Source organism: Aulonocara sp. 'chitande type north' Nkhata Bay, linkage group LG7 (assembly GCF_057382095.1).
Source record: "Aulonocara sp. 'chitande type north' Nkhata Bay isolate Kocher_YH1m ecotype deep benthic linkage group LG7, A_spYH_male_GT1.1, whole genome shotgun sequence".
In the NCBI taxonomy this organism is placed as follows: domain Eukaryota; kingdom Metazoa; phylum Chordata; class Actinopteri; order Cichliformes; family Cichlidae; genus Aulonocara; species Aulonocara sp. 'chitande type north' Nkhata Bay.
This window is the reverse complement of record NC_141350.1, coordinates 9,105,413-9,121,887: the sequence shown is the minus strand read 5'-3', so window position 1 is coordinate 9,121,887 and position 16,475 is coordinate 9,105,413. Positions and strand designations below refer to the sequence as shown.

Sequence of the window (16,475 nt, the reverse complement as noted above, 5' to 3'; positions counted from 1 at the left end):
AGTTTAAAGTAGGCCTATTACTTTTGTAAAAACATGCATAAATGCAGTGTTACTCCCTCTTCTGGGAAAATAGAAAACAGACTCGAGGTTTCACTGGGATTTGTATTGCTGTAAAGAGATCCTTGGTGAAAACATTGGACATGAATCAAAACATACAGTACATGACAAGTCATTTTATGGCATAATGAGAGGATATGTCTTCAGTATAAATCCAAACTGAAACATTCAAACATTCGAAGGCTACAAATAATCTGACAGCTAACTGAAAATAAAGCAGTAGCCTGAGATGTGTGTACTTCCATAAGAGCAAATTAATTACATTTTTTTAATCTCCACTTCTATTCAAAACTGTTATTTACACCTTCAGTCTTAACATAAATTCAATAAATTGACAACCAAAATATTGATAATATACAGAATTAATCCCACTTATAAGGGGGGAAAGAAATGTTCTTAAAGTTAGTTACAACCCACAAGTCACTTTTTGTGGATTCGCATATAGAAAAATAAATACGTTTCAAAACACAGCAAAGCTAACGAGGCTCGTCACAGTGGTCCAAGTCTTCAGCGATTCAGACATCGGCCTCTGCAGCACTTCATCTGCTCACACTTTGTACTTCTCCTTTGCTTGGTCATTCAGTATACAGATGTGCTGAGGAAAAGAAGAGGAAAAAACATCAACAGAAATGCTGAATATTATAACACTGGTTTCACTAAAAACCAGTGACACCAAACATGGCAGCCTCATGGTGCGTAAGCAGGCAGAACATCAGGACCCTGAAACTGCAGTTGCCTTTTTTTTTTTTTTTTTACACCTCTTTTATTCCTACTGCAGCAAATATTTAAGGCCAAGTTATTTTCAGAAATACCTTAACATTTTAATACAACACTACACAACCATATAATAAAAAAAAAAAAAAAAAAAAAAAAAAAAAAAAATCATTTGTTGCCCAATCCTGTAACTATACAAAACACTATAAATATACTTTTCCACTTTGAAGATTTGAGGATAAAGTGACTAAAATTAACATCCACAGTCTGCCTAAATAATGTCATGATTAGGTTAAAATTGGGACTCTGGTGGGTGACTATGTATGTAAGCATAACTGGTCCACATATTGTTATGGCACAACTAGTGCACTCAAACTAAGCTAAAGAAAATGTAATCCCACTTAGACCATTTAGAGAAAAAAATTTTTTTTTCCTTTCAGTGAAGGTCAAAATCAGTTTTTAATGCAGGATAAATCCTGATAATTCATATTAGATGGGTCCTCAAAACAACCATGTAAAAGCAATAATATCTAAAATAATTTCATCTTAGGGCAGACAGATAATTTGTGAAATATCAAGCCAATTACTCATTCAGTATCTCAGGTGCACTTGTTCTTGTGAGCATGTAAAAACATCTAACATTTTCCACACCTCTGTAAATAGAATGGTTTGGCACTTGTGCACTTTGGTTTTCTACTCTGAGCACTCAAAGCACTTTTTAACTACACGCACCATTCACCCTATCACACACATTCACAAACTTGCATGCCAATGGATGCATGGGGGCAAATCAGGGTCCAGTATTATACCAGCTTGCCAGCGATTATTAGAACCACAGCTATCTCCAGTGAATGTTGCAGTGATCCAAACCAGCTAAATCTGTGTTAAAAATCACCTTTATAATAGGAGACCTTGAGTAATCAACTTCCAAAAAACACTTACACTGAGATCTCTGAAGTACTCGTTGTAATCCAAAGCATAGCCAACCAGAAAGGCATCCGGTACCTCAAAACCGATGTCTGGGGGAAAACAAACAAACAAACAAACATTATAATATGTATTTATATTATATAAGTAAAATCACATGGATACTGGAGTGGTTGGCACTGTACAAAGCTAATAGTATACTAATAACCTTCATCAGGAAGTCAGTGGGTCTGTGGAACACAACACAGGAAACAAAATCGAAGGCAATCACTTAAGTTGCCATCAAATGCAGAATATACCAAAGTGTCCCCGCTGCTGTTCTGCATAGGCCTCAACCCTCTAAGCCAGCTCATCATTAAGAGCTGATACGATGGATATGAAGGGGTGCAGTTGCCAGAAGATAAAATAGCAGATATATAGAACAACTATAAGTACCTGTATATCCCACAGGCCAACGAGAACCATGACAAAGTCGCACAAAGATCAGCCACAGCCATATACCTCCAAAAGGTATTGTAGGTTCTAAGAAGCTAGCTGAACAGAAGGAATAAGATCCAAGCCATCAATGTCTGTGCCCTATCGATCATCAGATACCCAGTTTGAATAATAAGCTGACCACAGGAGGAGAGAGATGGCACTCATGTCAAGACACCAAAACTCCTCACAATGCACGGAGCTCTCTACCTGAAGTCTAGCACCCTGAGGGTTTATGAGCAACAGAAAAAAGGAACGGAGAGGATTAGTGAGTGCCAAGAATACCTCAGACAACTGAGGATACTTGGGGAACAGGACGAGGAACTATCATGGATGACCAAACCCCTATGGGAATCTGTTCCTGGAATGTACCATCAACGGATAGAGGAAGGAGCTGGCATTAAGAAATACTACCAGTGGATAGAAAAGGATGGCTTAGAGGAGAGTTCTGATCATAGCAGTATAACAACAAGGTCCTATCAGAGCTTGACTTCTAGACAGACAAGCAGCTGCTGACTAACCAACCAGACATAGTGGTGGTTAACAAAGTGCATCTGTGATAGATGTGGGGATCTCAGCGGACAGCAACTAAGAAGAAACACAAAAAATAGAGAACTAGCAAGGGCAGAAGAAACAACTGGAGCAGATGGGAAAGGTAAAGTCTAAAGTGGCTGCAGTGATAGGAGCATTAGGAGCTGTGAGAAGAGGAAATCTCCCTATGTAATATCACTGATACAAGGGGTTATAAATAAGAGGAACCAGAAGCTACTTTTAAGACCACTGGAAGAAAACAAGCAACAAACTGGCTCTGACATAAACAAGCAGTCACTGCTCTTTTATGGTCTCAGCGGAAAGTCAAAACACTTACAGTAACAGCTGTCCTTGAGGGACGATCTTAAAGAGATTACCCAACTCAAACCTAAAAGCATTACATAATCATAGATGGTGTGAGCAGGGGGTTATAAGGCTTGCATTAGTACATAAGTGCCAGGCTCGGCTACATTTAGAGTAGATTTCCCTGAGATTAATTATAATCCTGCTTTATTAAAATTTTCACTGGGTCTTCGAAGAGTCGCAAATGACTGAAAGTCACAAATTGAGCCATACCATTCATCACTACACAGAGAATGTAGAAGAAAAATAAGAGGTTCTCACAGTCTGGTCTATATCCTGAACTTCTTGGGGTCCTCTTCACCAGGAGACTAGAATGATAAATGCGGAAAGCTTTATGAGGAAGTCAAAGACAAAAAGCTGTCATCAAAACAAAGACTGTTCAGGTCACGTTTTACATCTTTCACTGCCCTGTTACATCCACCCATAGATGGCTATTTGCAGTCCAAGATTAAACTTTTTTTTTTTTTAGCTTATGGACCCATGTACAGACAAAACTGGGGAATCCTATTTCACAAAATAATTTTTTTACTGTGGTAGATTCTAGAAAATGACAATTCTAACTGAAAAAAATAGACGCTTGTGGATTGTAAAAGTGTCTGTTCAGCTGCAGTGTGCTCGAAAGACATTTCAGTGGTAGATATTGCAAAACCTCAGGGGGAACAGAAAATAATCACATGGTTCGAAATCACACTCAAGTGGGAGGAGTTTTATTTTTTCCTGTGGTAAACTACCCCTTAAAAGTCTATAATTCTATTTAAATGGGTATGACAAAAAACTGATAGGAGACTATTACACGGCACACATCAAAGCCACAGAGATGTCCCTCCCAAACTACTGTAAGTGGTGCAAACAGAGGGGAACTGTATCGGCTGAGCCCTTTTCCTGTTTTAACCTGCTATCAGGAATACATCAGAGAAATGGCCTCTGCCTCCACAGTGCAGTTAATAGAACTGCAGATTAACTCTTAAGCTGCTCCATCCTTCCGTCACATCACATCTCTAATACAGTCCTAAAGGAGAGTACCCGTTAGTTAGATGCATTTTGTCTCTCTGAAGACATACCAGCCAGTTACTGTGGAGGTCTGTAATTCAGTCTCATGCACTATAAACAGCATCTGAGGGTGCCTACCTTACAACTTTAACCATCTTAGGATTACATTCACTCAGTAGAGAAAGTAGTGTTTCCATCGTCCTTCCTGTCTCCACAATATCCTTTCAACAAGGCCGGAAGTGGTCGAATTAGAGATGTAAGCACAAATAAGCATCTATCAGATATCATGTCTGATATTTAATGTTAAAAGCAAGCAAACATAACTGTAATTTAAAACCACTACAGTAGCAGTAATAAAATATGAGTATTTAATGTTTTATTTAACCCTAATAATAGAGATCATGTTTTAGATGATTCATTCATCATTCAGCCACCTGAATGATAATAACAAGAGCTTACCTCAACAATCAAAACATTCTGCGGAGCAAAAAAACAGAAGCAAAGTTAATAATTTAAACCTCTATGAAGAAGACAGCAGCATTTCTCTGTGACAGAAAGACTAACCTTGCCTGCGAGATTGGACAGCTCATCCCCTCCAATGACTTTAACATTGTTAGTTGACTTATCATTCTGGGGGGGCACAAAAATGAGACAGTATCCATAAGCTCAAACTCCCTCATAATGAAAGTTTTTATCAAAAAAAAAAAAAAAAAAGTCTACTTTTCCAAAATGCCTCTGCACTGCAGCGATTTTTAACAAGAATGCTCTCATTTGTACTTCTGCCAACTCCATTTCCCTCCGCTCACATCCATGAAATGAGAAAGGCGGCTTACGCAGTAGCTCTTCACCCTAATGAAATCCACTGTCAGCGGGACTGATTTATCACTGTTCTGGTTCAGTGATTTAATGTAGTCGAGGAGGTCTGCAAAAAACTTGTAGCCGCCTTTCAGCACACACAGAGCTACAATGTGGTGTCCCCCCATGTCTCGAATGATGTCGCGGGCCAGGCGCTCTGTCCTGCATCAAAGAGGAGGTGGGAGAGAGAAACAGTGACAGCACTGTAAATCATAATGACGCCTAGTTCTTAAATGATGGGGAGAATATCCTTTAAGTGATTTTGCACTTTAGCACTACTGGCATTGAGTCTTCATATGCCCTCAAACCCACATACAAATCCACCCCTGGTTGTGGCTAGCAGTATTTTGTATAGTGCACACCTGTTTTTCATAGCACACATTCTGAAAACACGAGTCCGCTCCATTAAGTACCTCACGATTGCAGCAGTTTCCCATCATCAGTACACCTGTGCAACAAAGATGTCTGCTGTGAACCCCAACCCCCCCAAAACAAAACAAACAAAACAAAAAACCCAGCCAGAGAGGTGACAAATCACTTTACCTGTCCATGATGAGTCCATGTGGGATAATCACCTTGTCCAAATCGTTCTCATAATGTCTGGGAACACAGAAAAGGTCCAGGTCGTGGCCTTTCTCATCATCAGCTATCTGGAACCATAAATTGAAATGCGCAAACTATTTGGCACTGACAGATAATGTGCGCCAAAGATGCGTTAAATCAAAGTGAAGCCCCCCACCCCCGGCAACACCGAGCCTCTCAACCACCTGTTTACCCAATTTACTGGGCGAATTAGTGGTAGGGTGGCGGTAAGGTAAAAAGGCATGACAGCTTAGATTGCGAGGGAAAAGCTCGTGCCTCCTCCCTTCTATTTAAAAGGGCCTACCGTGCCCCGCGCACAACCACACCCCGACAAGTACGAAACACCCCAGCCCGGAGAGAGGACGGCAGCTGGCAGCCTCACCTGCAGATAGGAAGCCATGACACCCCCGGCGGCCGTCCGATCCGTTCAGTCGCAGCGAAAAATCTGAACAGTCATGCTCAGGTCCTGAGAGACGGGGAAGAGGAGGGATGTGTGGAGGTTTGATGACAGGAGGCTGCACGAGCGGCTCTCCTCTTTTCCTTTTTTTTTTTTTTTTTTTTTTTTTACGGACTGCTTGTGAGCTGGAGCGGCACACGCGACGCTCCTCCGCCGGGTTTTAAGCCCTTTACGTCAGAATCCAGTTTGTCTTTCCGATAATCTGATTTGTCCCACACAACCAGGGCTTAAACGCGCTATGGTGGTGTTACTCCTACTCGTATATTTTGGTAAGTGAAAGAGCGAGAAACTTCCAGCGCTGGGGAGAGGCTGCAGATGACGCAGTTTAAAAAAAACAAAAACATGCCAGGTGACGGCTCCTCCTCATCAAAGAGCTGTGCGCGAGCGTTTATCACGCATCTGTGCTCCGCAATGATTTCACAGACAAGCCCAATACATTAATTAAACCGCTTTTAATTTGACAATATGTGCTAGAAATGTTTCCTGTAGCTTAATTCAAATTTAAAAAATCAGAAATGTTAAATGATTATCACAGTTGTAATTAAAGTGTTTTTATTCTTTACTAATGCAAAACTTGTGTATGAAAGAATAAGTGTGAAAAAGTTATACTGAAACAGGCAATTCACTGGGTTATTACTCATTAAGGTGCTAGCTGTGTCTTTCAGACTAGTCAGAACCTTTGCTGAGGACATTGCTTTGCATCATCTGCTTGATGAGCTTCAAATGTGAAAACAAATTGTGTGCAATTTCTAAAAGATCTAAAGTATTTTCTTTTCCCATTATGCTCTATTAATAACAGTTTCTCTACAGGGGAACATTATTCCCCTGGCTTTCTTGCCTTAAGTATTTAAATTAAAGCTTAGTTTTGCTGTATTTATGTAGTATCGCTTTAAAACAAGTCAGCTATATCAGTTGACAATTTGTCAAGTTAAAACTGCCCTACCAGTTTACACAAACACACACAGCGTAAGCACTTGCACATTTGTTTTTCTCCAACTCAACTTCCCCTTCCATAATAATAAGTGGAGTCACAATTCTAAAATTATAACAGTGACTTTACCACATGTCTGCTTTTAAATATTAAGGATAAACAATGTGTAAAAATGTAAAGACAGAATCAGAACAATCATCTTATAATATGATCCAAGTTTAATGAGTGATACAGAAACATTTCCTCGAACATACAAAAAAAGAAAAAAGAAAAGAAAAAAAGCAACACCGGGTGTTTGCAACATCGAGGCTATGGCAACTATGAAAACAGGACACAGCATGTTCTCACACTGGCCAACACCGACGAGCAAACAACATCATCTCTGTAGGATAACAAGTCTTTGAGAGTGCCGTTTGTGACCATGAGACCAAATCTCAAATGACACCGTTCCCCATATAGAGTCCTACTTTTAGCCCGAGACCCACATACAGAGCTGTGCCTGTGGACACAAAGTAGAGCACCATCCAGAAGATGGCGGTGTGATTTGAGAGAGGACCGCAGAGGAAGAATGCTCACTATTTTTTCTTCTTCTCATCTTTCTTGGCACCGTCTGCTTTCTCCTTCTCTTTTTCTTTCTCCTTGTCATCTTTTTTCTCTTTGTCATCCTTCTTCTCTTTCTTGCCTTCCTCCTTTTCCTGTCCTTCCTTCTTTTCTGCATCTCGGTTGGAAATCTTGTTGTTGATCAGGTTGTGCAGAGCCACCACAGAGCGTATGAGCGAGGCCAAGTAGACCACCAACATCTGGTCATTGGTCTTTAGGTAAAAGGCTTTTGTGAACTCCTGCAAAATAAAAAAAACTTACATATTATCCCAGCAAACATCTTAGTAGTTTATTATGTATAATAAAAGACATTTAATATTGCTATTTGATGCAGTATTTGACCACAGATTTTTACGATAAGACCCCCCCCCCCCAAACACACACAGAGCTCATATTCACACCAAAGGTTTTGTTTATCACAGCAATTAAAAACACATTAGTAAGGCATATGAATATTTTATCACGATATTGAAAATGCCAGTTCATTTTTGAGTTTTGTTTAAAAACACTATCACACTAAACAGTTTTCCTTATTACGTTTCTGCATTGATTATTAAAGTATTTGTAAAAATTTAATGAAAAGAAAAGAAAAGAAAAAAAAAAGGTAACAGCCACATCTTTAATTTAGTGCAAACATGAAATTCCCAAAGTAGCATACAGCTATACGTGTTTTATAATCTCTTGCACTTAAAAAGCTGCCAGATTAAAAATAAAGTAAACAGACCTCAAACATAAACAACTTACCAGTAGATTTACATCAGGCAGCAGGTTGAAAACATCCTGCAGCTGGTAGATGATCTGGTGGTTGATGGGAAGTTTGCCAGCAGCCACCCTCTCTAGGTAAGAGCGGATGTCCAACAGCTTAGAGTTGAGTCCCTTTAGGCCGTGAACCTGGTTTGTGATGCGTTGTGATAGTGTGCCCACCGTTGTATCTTTGATGTCTCTGTAGAGACAATGCAGTGGTTGCTAATGTGATGTATCCTCAGCACAACCACATTACACTTGGTCAGAGGCGCATGTTCACTAAAGACAGTGAGTAACAAAGACTGCAAGAAATTGATCAGCACAGTGGACAAAAGATATGTTATTCCCTCTGACAAGAACAACTAAATATTGCATGGGACATGAAGAGGTATATCACAACTCATGAGAACTTTGTCACTTCACATCCATGCAGTTACAAAGGATTTTATATTTTGCCTTTTATGCATTTAAGCCAGCTGAATAAAAATTTTATATGTTGGCAAAAACGTTTTCATTAAAAGAAATGAAGCACAGTGTAAAAGTGAACGCAGTGCCCGGTTAATTTAATTGTGTGTTAAATTTTGGTCCAATTTCTTTATTTCTATTTTTCTTCTTCTGAGAGGTGCAATTTAGGCGAACGAGGATGAATGTTATGTTGATACAGAGATTTTTACATCAGCAGGAACATGAAAGCATAGTTATGTTTATATCAAAGTCTAATTAAAACATTTTTGTCACTAAAATCAATTTTTATCTCAACACCAATCAAAATAATTGTGATAAAATTTGCCATAATCATGCAGCCCTAGCAATGCACAGTTGATGCTCTGTACTGTTATACCACTTATTGTTTGTTTATTGAAATTTCTATTCCACTAACAGTGTAGCATTAATGTGTTTAAATTCAAATGTTTGTTCAGTACCTCAGCAGGTGCTCCACTCCCACTTCTTCTGCTTCCTCAGCTCCAATCTCACTGGTGACATGTTCAAATGTCTTGGACGTAGGAGTGCCATCCTAGAAAGAAGGAATTATCCATATGAATTAAGATTTTTTTAATCTGATCTGAGGAAAAACAACTAAACAAAGTACTTGTTCCAACTTTTTTTGCCCCTTAGCGATCACTTACATCATGGATTTCCTCCACAGAGATGTATGCTTCTGTAGGCAGACCGAGATCTTTGGGCTTTACGTCTATGATGACCAACACCTGGAAGTGTAGAACAAACGTTTATGTCAGAATGATTAGAATTAAAGCGAGCTGATGTCCACAAACATGCACATTAATACAAGGAAAAAGCAAATCAGTTACTTACCGAATTGGTACAGTACCGCTTGATGAGCTCATTGATGGCAATGTCATTCTTGTGTAATTTGGGTCCTGTGTGGTACCAGCCAACTATTCGTTCTCTGGCTGAAAAAGTGAACGCAAATGTATGAATGACACACTAACATTAAAAACATACTAATTTAAGAGACAGAAGCACTGCTTTTACCATTAACTTTCTTGAACATGCCATACATGTTCTCCAAGTAGTCATGGTCCAGGAACCAAACTGAGTCATCCCTGTCATCCTCATCAAATGGCACTGGGGAGGAAAAAAAACAACTTGAGAGTGTGTTTAAAAACTGGCTCAGAATACATATTCTGTGCTGTAGCAGGAAGTAATGAGACATGAGACAACCCTGACTTAATAGATCTTCTTAAACTGGTACATCACTTATTTTTACACTGGTGTCCTGTAATCGCTTAATAGTTAGAACAAAGAAAAATAATAATTAAATGAATAAGGATATGGCGCAGGGGAGGAGAATGTCAGATAAATACTGGGGAGCAAGAGCATATAGGGATTTGTAGGTGTGAAGACCCCATTATATCCACTGTATAGCAAAGCTGAATATAAACTGACGTCACATCTGCTGTCGCAAGTCTGTTTCTGCCAGCTGTGCACCTCTCAATTTTTGTAATCTGGTGTGTTGTGCCACTGCAGACTTGTGTTGAAGACACAAGTGTGTAACTGTCAGTTTTGACCACTGTTTTAATGCTATATCACTACAAAAGAGATTCACAGCTTATACAAAGGGAGATGTTGCATTAGTCTGAAAAGATGAGACTTTGTGGAAAAATGCTTTATTTTTGCTTTTGACTTCTCTTCCTCCTATATCAGCGCTGATGTGGAGATTTTGTCTGATCAATTATTCAGAAGAACACTGCACCGGCTAAATTATACACCGGCTGTGTGCTGACGCTACCGATAGCACATGAAGTCACCAACGTGACCAGTGTACTGAGCCCTTAAAGGTAGTGATGATGTGTTGTCAGGACAATCTGGGTAAAAACTGGCTGTTATGAACGCACTGCGCCATGTCCAGGCACATACAACTTCATAAAAATGATTCCAAGCTTTAAAATGAAAACAAACATAAGTGTTTGAACAAATGTTTTATCACTGCTTTAGAAACAGCATTTGTCTATATTAACATGGCAGAAAATGAATCAGGTTGGTCACCCATATGTTTAGTGGACATGCTTGTGTCAAAAAGAGGTTGAAAAGCAAAGGTCAGAAACAGAATACCAGAGATTTCTTTACTTCAAATGACAAAGATGTTTAATGGTTATTAAATGCAAGAAAATAAAATAAAGCAGAAATCACAGACTGTGAGATGCTGCTGGACTTGGTAGACAAAGTTAAAAGTTAAAAGATATGTGGGAATAAGATAATCAAGAACCTAACACAGGCACTGGAGTCATAACGTGTCCGTTTCTAACTGTTCTAACTAAAACACATTCCGTGAACATATATTTTCTAAAGATATAAACATATTACAGTGGAAATGGACAGTGTAAATGCTTGGCTTAAGTATTTTAAGGTGAAAAGATGTCTGAGGATGTACTTTACCTGCAAAACTATTTGAGACGTCCAGAACTTTTTTCTGCCATGACCCCAGGAGGACACCGACCACTCGTTTCTGATTTCCCACTTTTCCTATCCTGTAGATTCAAGAATTTAAAAAAGAAACGAGCAGAGGAAGCTGTTATCGTCACAGATTTCTGTAAAAATGTAATCAATGGAGCCCATACAGTCTGACTCGTTAGCTAACCTGTAAGCTAAGCTAGAGTCAGTGCACAGCTCCGTCATGTTTAATGACACCAGATCAAACTGTTCGGGTACGTGGATTAGTTTGTAGAAATGCTAATGAATAACATTGTTTTAAGGATTCATTAACAGCTCATACAGTACATTGACACTTTAAGAAGCTAACTAGCTAACGGCACTCTGACTCAGCATGGCTAACCTTAGCTTAGCCTAGCTGCGGCGTCACACTTCAGGACACTTTGGAGTCCAATATTGATAATAAGTCGGAACTTAAATACAGATCTCACTGACCTGTTGAAATGATCCACCACGCTGAGCAACACAAGGGGGTGAACGACCACATTTTCCACCGCTAACTCCGGCATTTTCGCAGGCAGGATAAACAGAACACAACACACCTCCACACAATGACGGCTACGCTACACTTCCGCTCGCTCCTGACGTCTCTTCCGTTTCTCTTGGCAACAGAGAGACCGTAGAGACGCACAAAAAGAGCAAGAAGGCCGACGAAATGGTACGACTTTATGAACAACTTTTAATTCAATTCAATTCAGTTTTATTTATATAGCGTCAAATCACAACAGCAGAAGCCTACATAATGATAACTTTAATTATGTTTATGTTTACCAAACAAGGTGAACAATACATCAACCTGCCAGTACTTATCAGCTACCGTTCTTTTTAAGGGGATACAAGTATTATAACAGGTTTACAACCCGAAATGATACAAACCACTATCAAATAACCACTCAAAGTAGGAGTCTTGGCTTTATATTTAATTTTGTGTTCATTTATTATGTTATATTTTTATTTTCTCTTTACTACATTTCAGTAATATTATACGAAACTAATCACACAATCACGATGGATTATGAACTATATAAGACAGAAAGCCTTAGTATTTGTTCTGTCATTTGATTCTAGCAAGCTACACTTAGTATCTGAAAATGAATGACACTTCCGATAAGTAAGTAAAGTCAAATGGGGGTGACTTTACTCCCATTACTTGAGTATGCCTGCTGCCACTTATACTTGTAAGACATTGTTATAAATCATTCCAATTTGTTATCGCACTAACAGTCGAGAAGCAGGGTGTAAATAGGCCACATACATTAATAAAAATGCCTTTTTTTTTTCTTTTAGAATATATTTAACATTTTCTAACTTTAAATGGGACACGAAATCCCTCAACCATCAGGTTGATTACAGTTTTATCAGTTCTGGAAAAGCCACATTTTTTATGTAAACGTGCGCCTGATCGTGTTTTTGGTTGAGCAGGGTGAGGAAGTTGAGGCACAAATGAAGAGGATTGAAGCCACTAAAGGTGTTATTGGAACGCTAGTCGTCGATCCAGATGGTAAGCAACACCAAAAAGCAGAGCAGTACTGCTCAGAATGATGCTCTGTCGCTTTTTTTCACAGAGGAAATAAAATATTCATGGATGTTATAATTAGTTGAAATGGAAGAAAGTTAATTAAGGTAAAAGACAAAAATAATGGTCTGCGGCAGCTTAAAACCCTCTTTTGGTGTCAAAAAGTTACTGTTGGGGTTTTCCGAAGAGGCACGGTGTTAGTTTTGTAGCTGATAGCTATCGACAGTTCATTTCAGTAAATAACTAGCAAGAGCAGCACAGATTAGTGGCTCCATGAAGGATTACAAAGGAGCAAGTTATTGCCTAACAAAAACAACACAGTGTAACTGCATGGCTAACACGTTTTCTTACACCAACACTGTTTGCCATTAGAACGTGAGCATGTGCGTGAAGAACGATCCAAATCGCTCTGTGTACACACTGCTGAAAAAAGGTGTGAAGAGATGTTTTCATTTTGTATTGATCTCTGTGCAGAAATGCAGTTAAAAAGCTTAAATGCAGCTCAGTTTTGCTCAGTTTCAGTAAAATACTATTACTACAGAGGACCAGAAAGGGACTCAGCTCTAAACATTCTACATGAGGACAGAATGAAGTGTTATAGGACAGAGTGCTGTGCTCACAGCTTTGAGTCATCCACCCGCCACAAAGCACTTTCAGTGCTCAGTTAAAGTAGAAAAATGCCGTGTAAGTACCAGTCTATTTCCATTTAAAATTACACACTCTCTGATAACATTTAGCCTTCTCATTTCAAATAACTGAGCACTCTAACTGTCACAAACCCCCAAAACAATATAATGTCACCTTTTACTATGTTAAATTTACTGTTAAACTGCTTTCAGTACCATAACCGATACCGTGCCTCTTCATTAAATCCCAACAGCTGCTTTTTAATGCCAAAAGATAGTTGTGCTCTAGAGGAGAGTATTAATAAATCTGGCCCATGGACACAGTTATTATTGTAGTTCATTTGTATTTGGTTTCCCTTTCAGAGAACTACAGCGAAGCCACGGTACAAGATGCATTAGGCAACTGAGATATTTTTTTTAAATAATAGATTTGCAGTGTTTAAGATTTTTTGTCAAATTATGCAGTCATAAAGCTCTGCAACACCAAAGATCATTTTTATGTAGTTTGTTTTTCTCCTTCTCTCAGATCTGTAATATAGAACATTTAAATATCTGTGAAAATGCAACAGTTGAGAGAAAAAATGACTAAAAAAATGAGAGCAGATTAATGTCTGAATGTTACAGTATTTAGTAGTAATTTTAAAAAATACATAACCTCACATGGCATACAGAAGAAGAAAAAATGTGTGCTTAGATCAAGTGTTAGAGTCCAGGTTTACACCGTGGAATAATAATAATAAATAATAATAAAGCAGCTCTCCTCTGGATGAATCCTGCGCTCCACCTGAGCTGTCACATACATCTGTAACTGTGACATTCAAAATTCACTAGAGAATAAGAGAGGGCCTCAAAGTTAGAGTGTGTGGGCAAGAGTCCCACAGGATAGTGTGAAACAGAGAGAGAAGACATATCCAGGGAGGAGGGAACTGAAAGCACCATGTAAGAACTGATGAAAATGGTCAGACAGATGACTTTATGTTTGTAAATTTAATCTGTTTGATCACTTTTGCTCAGTTATTCCTGATCAGTGTGTGTAAACAAGTAACAGCTCAAACATGTGCATGACTGATGCTCTCAGCTATTCAAATAGGAAGCACTAAACCTCTGCCAAAAAGAATATTTATCCAGGAAAATATTAAAAATACAGTCTGAATGTCTGATGAATTTCTGAATGAATGAATTTCTTTTAAGGTGTTCCCATCAGATCAACTTTGGATCAGTCCATGACTCTACAATATGCAGGGCAACTTCGACAACTTGTGGTATTGGCCAGAAGCGCAGTCAGAGATATTGATCCTCAGAATGATCTCAGTGCCCTCCGAGTCCGCTCCAAGAGCAATGAGATCATTGTTGTAACAGGTGAGTGTAAATTAGTTAGGGTTTGTTGACTTAATGATTTTAGTTGTTGTGATGTAGTTGTTGACTTTTGGCTCAGTTGTTTGCCTGCATTTCCATGGTTCAGCTTGTCTTTTATGTCTCTGCAGAGAACAACTATCTGGTGATAGGCATCCAGAAGCTTCCTGAGCCAGACGTTTCCATGGGCATGGAGGTAGGGGTGTTGGGTGTGTTGCAGCACCACCTGCTAAGTGCAAAAAGAAAAAGAAAGAAAGACAGAAAAGTTTTAAAATGTTTTAAATAATATTTCTGTTGTTATTTATCTTTTCTGCCTTTAAATAACCAGGCACCATGGTCAAATTATGTCACATAGCCTTGTCACCAGGTGCTACAAATGCATCTTTCAACACACAATTGTACGAAAGCAAATTTTAGATTTATTTTTCAGTTTGTTTGTTTGTTTTTTGAATGATTAGCTTGTAAAAAGGTCATAAAGGAAGAGCAGCAGATTGATGAGCTCCATCCTCATACTCATGGAGGCTGCAAACTCTTTGAATTGTCTCCGTGTGTATCAGCGTCTTCTTCCAAATCATAATTTTCCAACTTCCGGTCATGGTTATGGTCAACAATGATGCCAAAGAGTATCACACATCTGTCCCAGATGAATGTTCTAATGGACTCTTTGAACTCATTAGACATTAGTTCCCAGAATCAGGGAATTTATCACCTTAACCTCTGGATGCAAGTCACCTCTGGATCATTATATAATCCAATAAATGTCAAATACGGTGTATGCCTAGCATTGCATATCAGTATCAAATATTTTGAGAACCAATTACATGAAAAAATTTGTTTTTATATCCACTATATGGGTCACTTTTTAACTGTTTCCGTCATATCAAATCCAAATTACCCTTGAGGTAACGTATGTACACACATTCCACTATCTTGACATTGACTCACTATCCACATACTCCCGGTAGGTCTCAGAAACAGCTTCATTGCCCTGATACTTTATTCATCTTGTTCCTCGTCCTCTTTTTCCTCCTGCTGATCAGACTCTTCCTTATCCTCAGACAGGTTCTCCCTTGGGACTAGAGTATCCTGGTTGGCTACAGAAGGAGTGAAGTGATGGCTATTGATGTGTGCACGCTGAAAGACATGGATGAGATGAATGTTTCAGCTGAGAGAAGAAAAGAAGGAGGCAAAATAACAATGTCTGTCCTTGAAGCCATTTTTAATCACATCATAAGAAGACCACATACATTGTGAGGCTGTGCACACTGTCACCACTAGATGGCAAGACAGCGTTATTTTTTCAGTTCACTGGTGACACGTTTAAATGTCTTGGATAAATAAACTAATACTCGTCTCGAAATGTTTTGGTGCAACTTAACATTCACTGACATCTTGGATTTCATCCAGGGAGATGTACACTTCTGTATGCCTGACTGAGATCTTTGGGCTTCACGTGTATGATCAACACCTGGAAGTGCAGAAGAAACGTTTATGTCAGAATGAATAGAATTAAAGCGAGCTGATGTCCATAAACATGCAAATTAATAAAAGGGAAAAGCAAATCAGTTACAGTCCAGGTTGGTACAGTACCGCTTGATGAGCTCACTGATATTTTTCAAGAACAGGTTCTCAAAGTTGTCATTGTCCAAGAACCACACTGTTTCTTGTCATCCTCAAGAAATGAGACTGAGGAAAGAAGGTGCTGGCACAGTGAGTTAAAGTATGTATTCACTTTTGATCATTTAGGTCAATACTGTGCTGGAGCAGTAATAACACATGAGTAAAGGCCTGATTTTATGTATA

The 16,475-nt window shown here is 38.9% G+C and overlaps 3 protein-coding genes across 4 annotated transcripts; 1 reads left to right on the top strand and 2 right to left on the bottom strand.

The window, feature by feature from the left end:
- Positions 1 to 82: 82 nt before the first annotated feature.
- Positions 83 to 6,945, bottom strand: hprt1l (hypoxanthine phosphoribosyltransferase 1, like). Its single transcript, XM_086298401.1, has 9 exons — positions 5,876 to 6,945; positions 5,455 to 5,561; positions 4,890 to 5,073; positions 4,621 to 4,686; positions 4,516 to 4,533; positions 4,195 to 4,277; positions 3,328 to 3,374; positions 1,714 to 1,790; positions 83 to 652 (listed from the first exon to the last, which is right to left on the bottom strand). Exons 1-9 carry the CDS (start codon positions 5,891 to 5,893, stop codon positions 605 to 607), a joined length of 648 nt encoding a protein of 215 aa, XP_086154527.1. The 5' UTR covers positions 5,894 to 6,945; the 3' UTR covers positions 83 to 604.
- A 136-nt stretch (positions 6,946 to 7,081) lies between these two features.
- Positions 7,082 to 11,771, bottom strand: psmd7 (proteasome 26S subunit, non-ATPase 7). The gene is made up of 8 exons (XM_086298398.1): positions 11,613 to 11,771; positions 11,124 to 11,215; positions 9,720 to 9,812; positions 9,540 to 9,637; positions 9,353 to 9,433; positions 9,149 to 9,240; positions 8,226 to 8,424; positions 7,082 to 7,720 (listed from the first exon to the last, which is right to left on the bottom strand). The coding sequence occupies exons 1-8, from the start codon at positions 11,684 to 11,686 to the stop codon at positions 7,457 to 7,459; spliced, it is 993 nt and encodes a 330-aa protein (XP_086154524.1). The 5' UTR covers positions 11,687 to 11,771; the 3' UTR covers positions 7,082 to 7,456.
- Positions 11,689 to 16,234, top strand: LOC147324535 (dynein light chain roadblock-type 2-like). Of its 2 annotated transcripts, none has more exons than XM_086298404.1 (5): positions 11,689 to 11,835; positions 12,600 to 12,678; positions 14,511 to 14,678; positions 14,804 to 14,868; positions 15,735 to 16,234. In XM_086298404.1, the coding sequence occupies exons 1-5, from the start codon at positions 11,833 to 11,835 to the stop codon at positions 15,750 to 15,752; spliced, it is 333 nt and encodes a 110-aa protein (XP_086154530.1). In that variant the 5' UTR covers positions 11,689 to 11,832; the 3' UTR covers positions 15,753 to 16,234. The 2 variants fall into 2 exon arrangements, with proteins under 2 accessions (XP_086154530.1, XP_086154529.1); XM_086298403.1 differs by having other exon boundaries at positions 11,691 to 11,835; positions 15,731 to 16,234.
- Positions 16,235 to 16,475: the final 241 nt, after the last annotated feature.

Bases quoted from the DNA above. Each gene is read 5' to 3' on its own strand.
- hprt1l (XM_086298401.1), bottom strand. The intron at 4,687-4,889 runs GTAAGCCGCCTT...GTGCCCCCCCAG, and splicing joins TTAGGGTGAAGAGCTACTGC to AATGATAAGTCAACTAACAA. The intron at 3,375-4,194 runs GTAGGCACCCTC...TTATCATTCTAG, and splicing joins AAGATGGTTAAAGTTGTAAG to TCTCCTGGTGAAGAGGACCC.
- LOC147324535 (XM_086298403.1), top strand. The intron at 12,679-14,510 runs GTAAGCAACACC...ATTTCTTTTAAG, and splicing joins GCTAGTCGTCGATCCAGATG to GTGTTCCCATCAGATCAACT. The intron at 14,869-15,730 runs GTAGGGGTGTTG...CCTTATCCTCAG, and splicing joins ACGTTTCCATGGGCATGGAG to ACAGGTTCTCCCTTGGGACT.
- psmd7 (XM_086298398.1), bottom strand. From the start codon at position 11,686: ATGCCGGAGTTAGCGGTGGAAAATGTGGTCGTTCACCCCCTTGTGTTG. The intron at 9,813-11,123 runs GTAAAGTACATC...TTTCCTCCCCAG, and splicing joins CGTCTCAAATAGTTTTGCAG to TGCCATTTGATGAGGATGAC. The intron at 7,721-8,225 runs GTAAGTTGTTTA...TTTATTTTGCAG, and splicing joins TGCCTGATGTAAATCTACTG to GAGTTCACAAAAGCCTTTTA.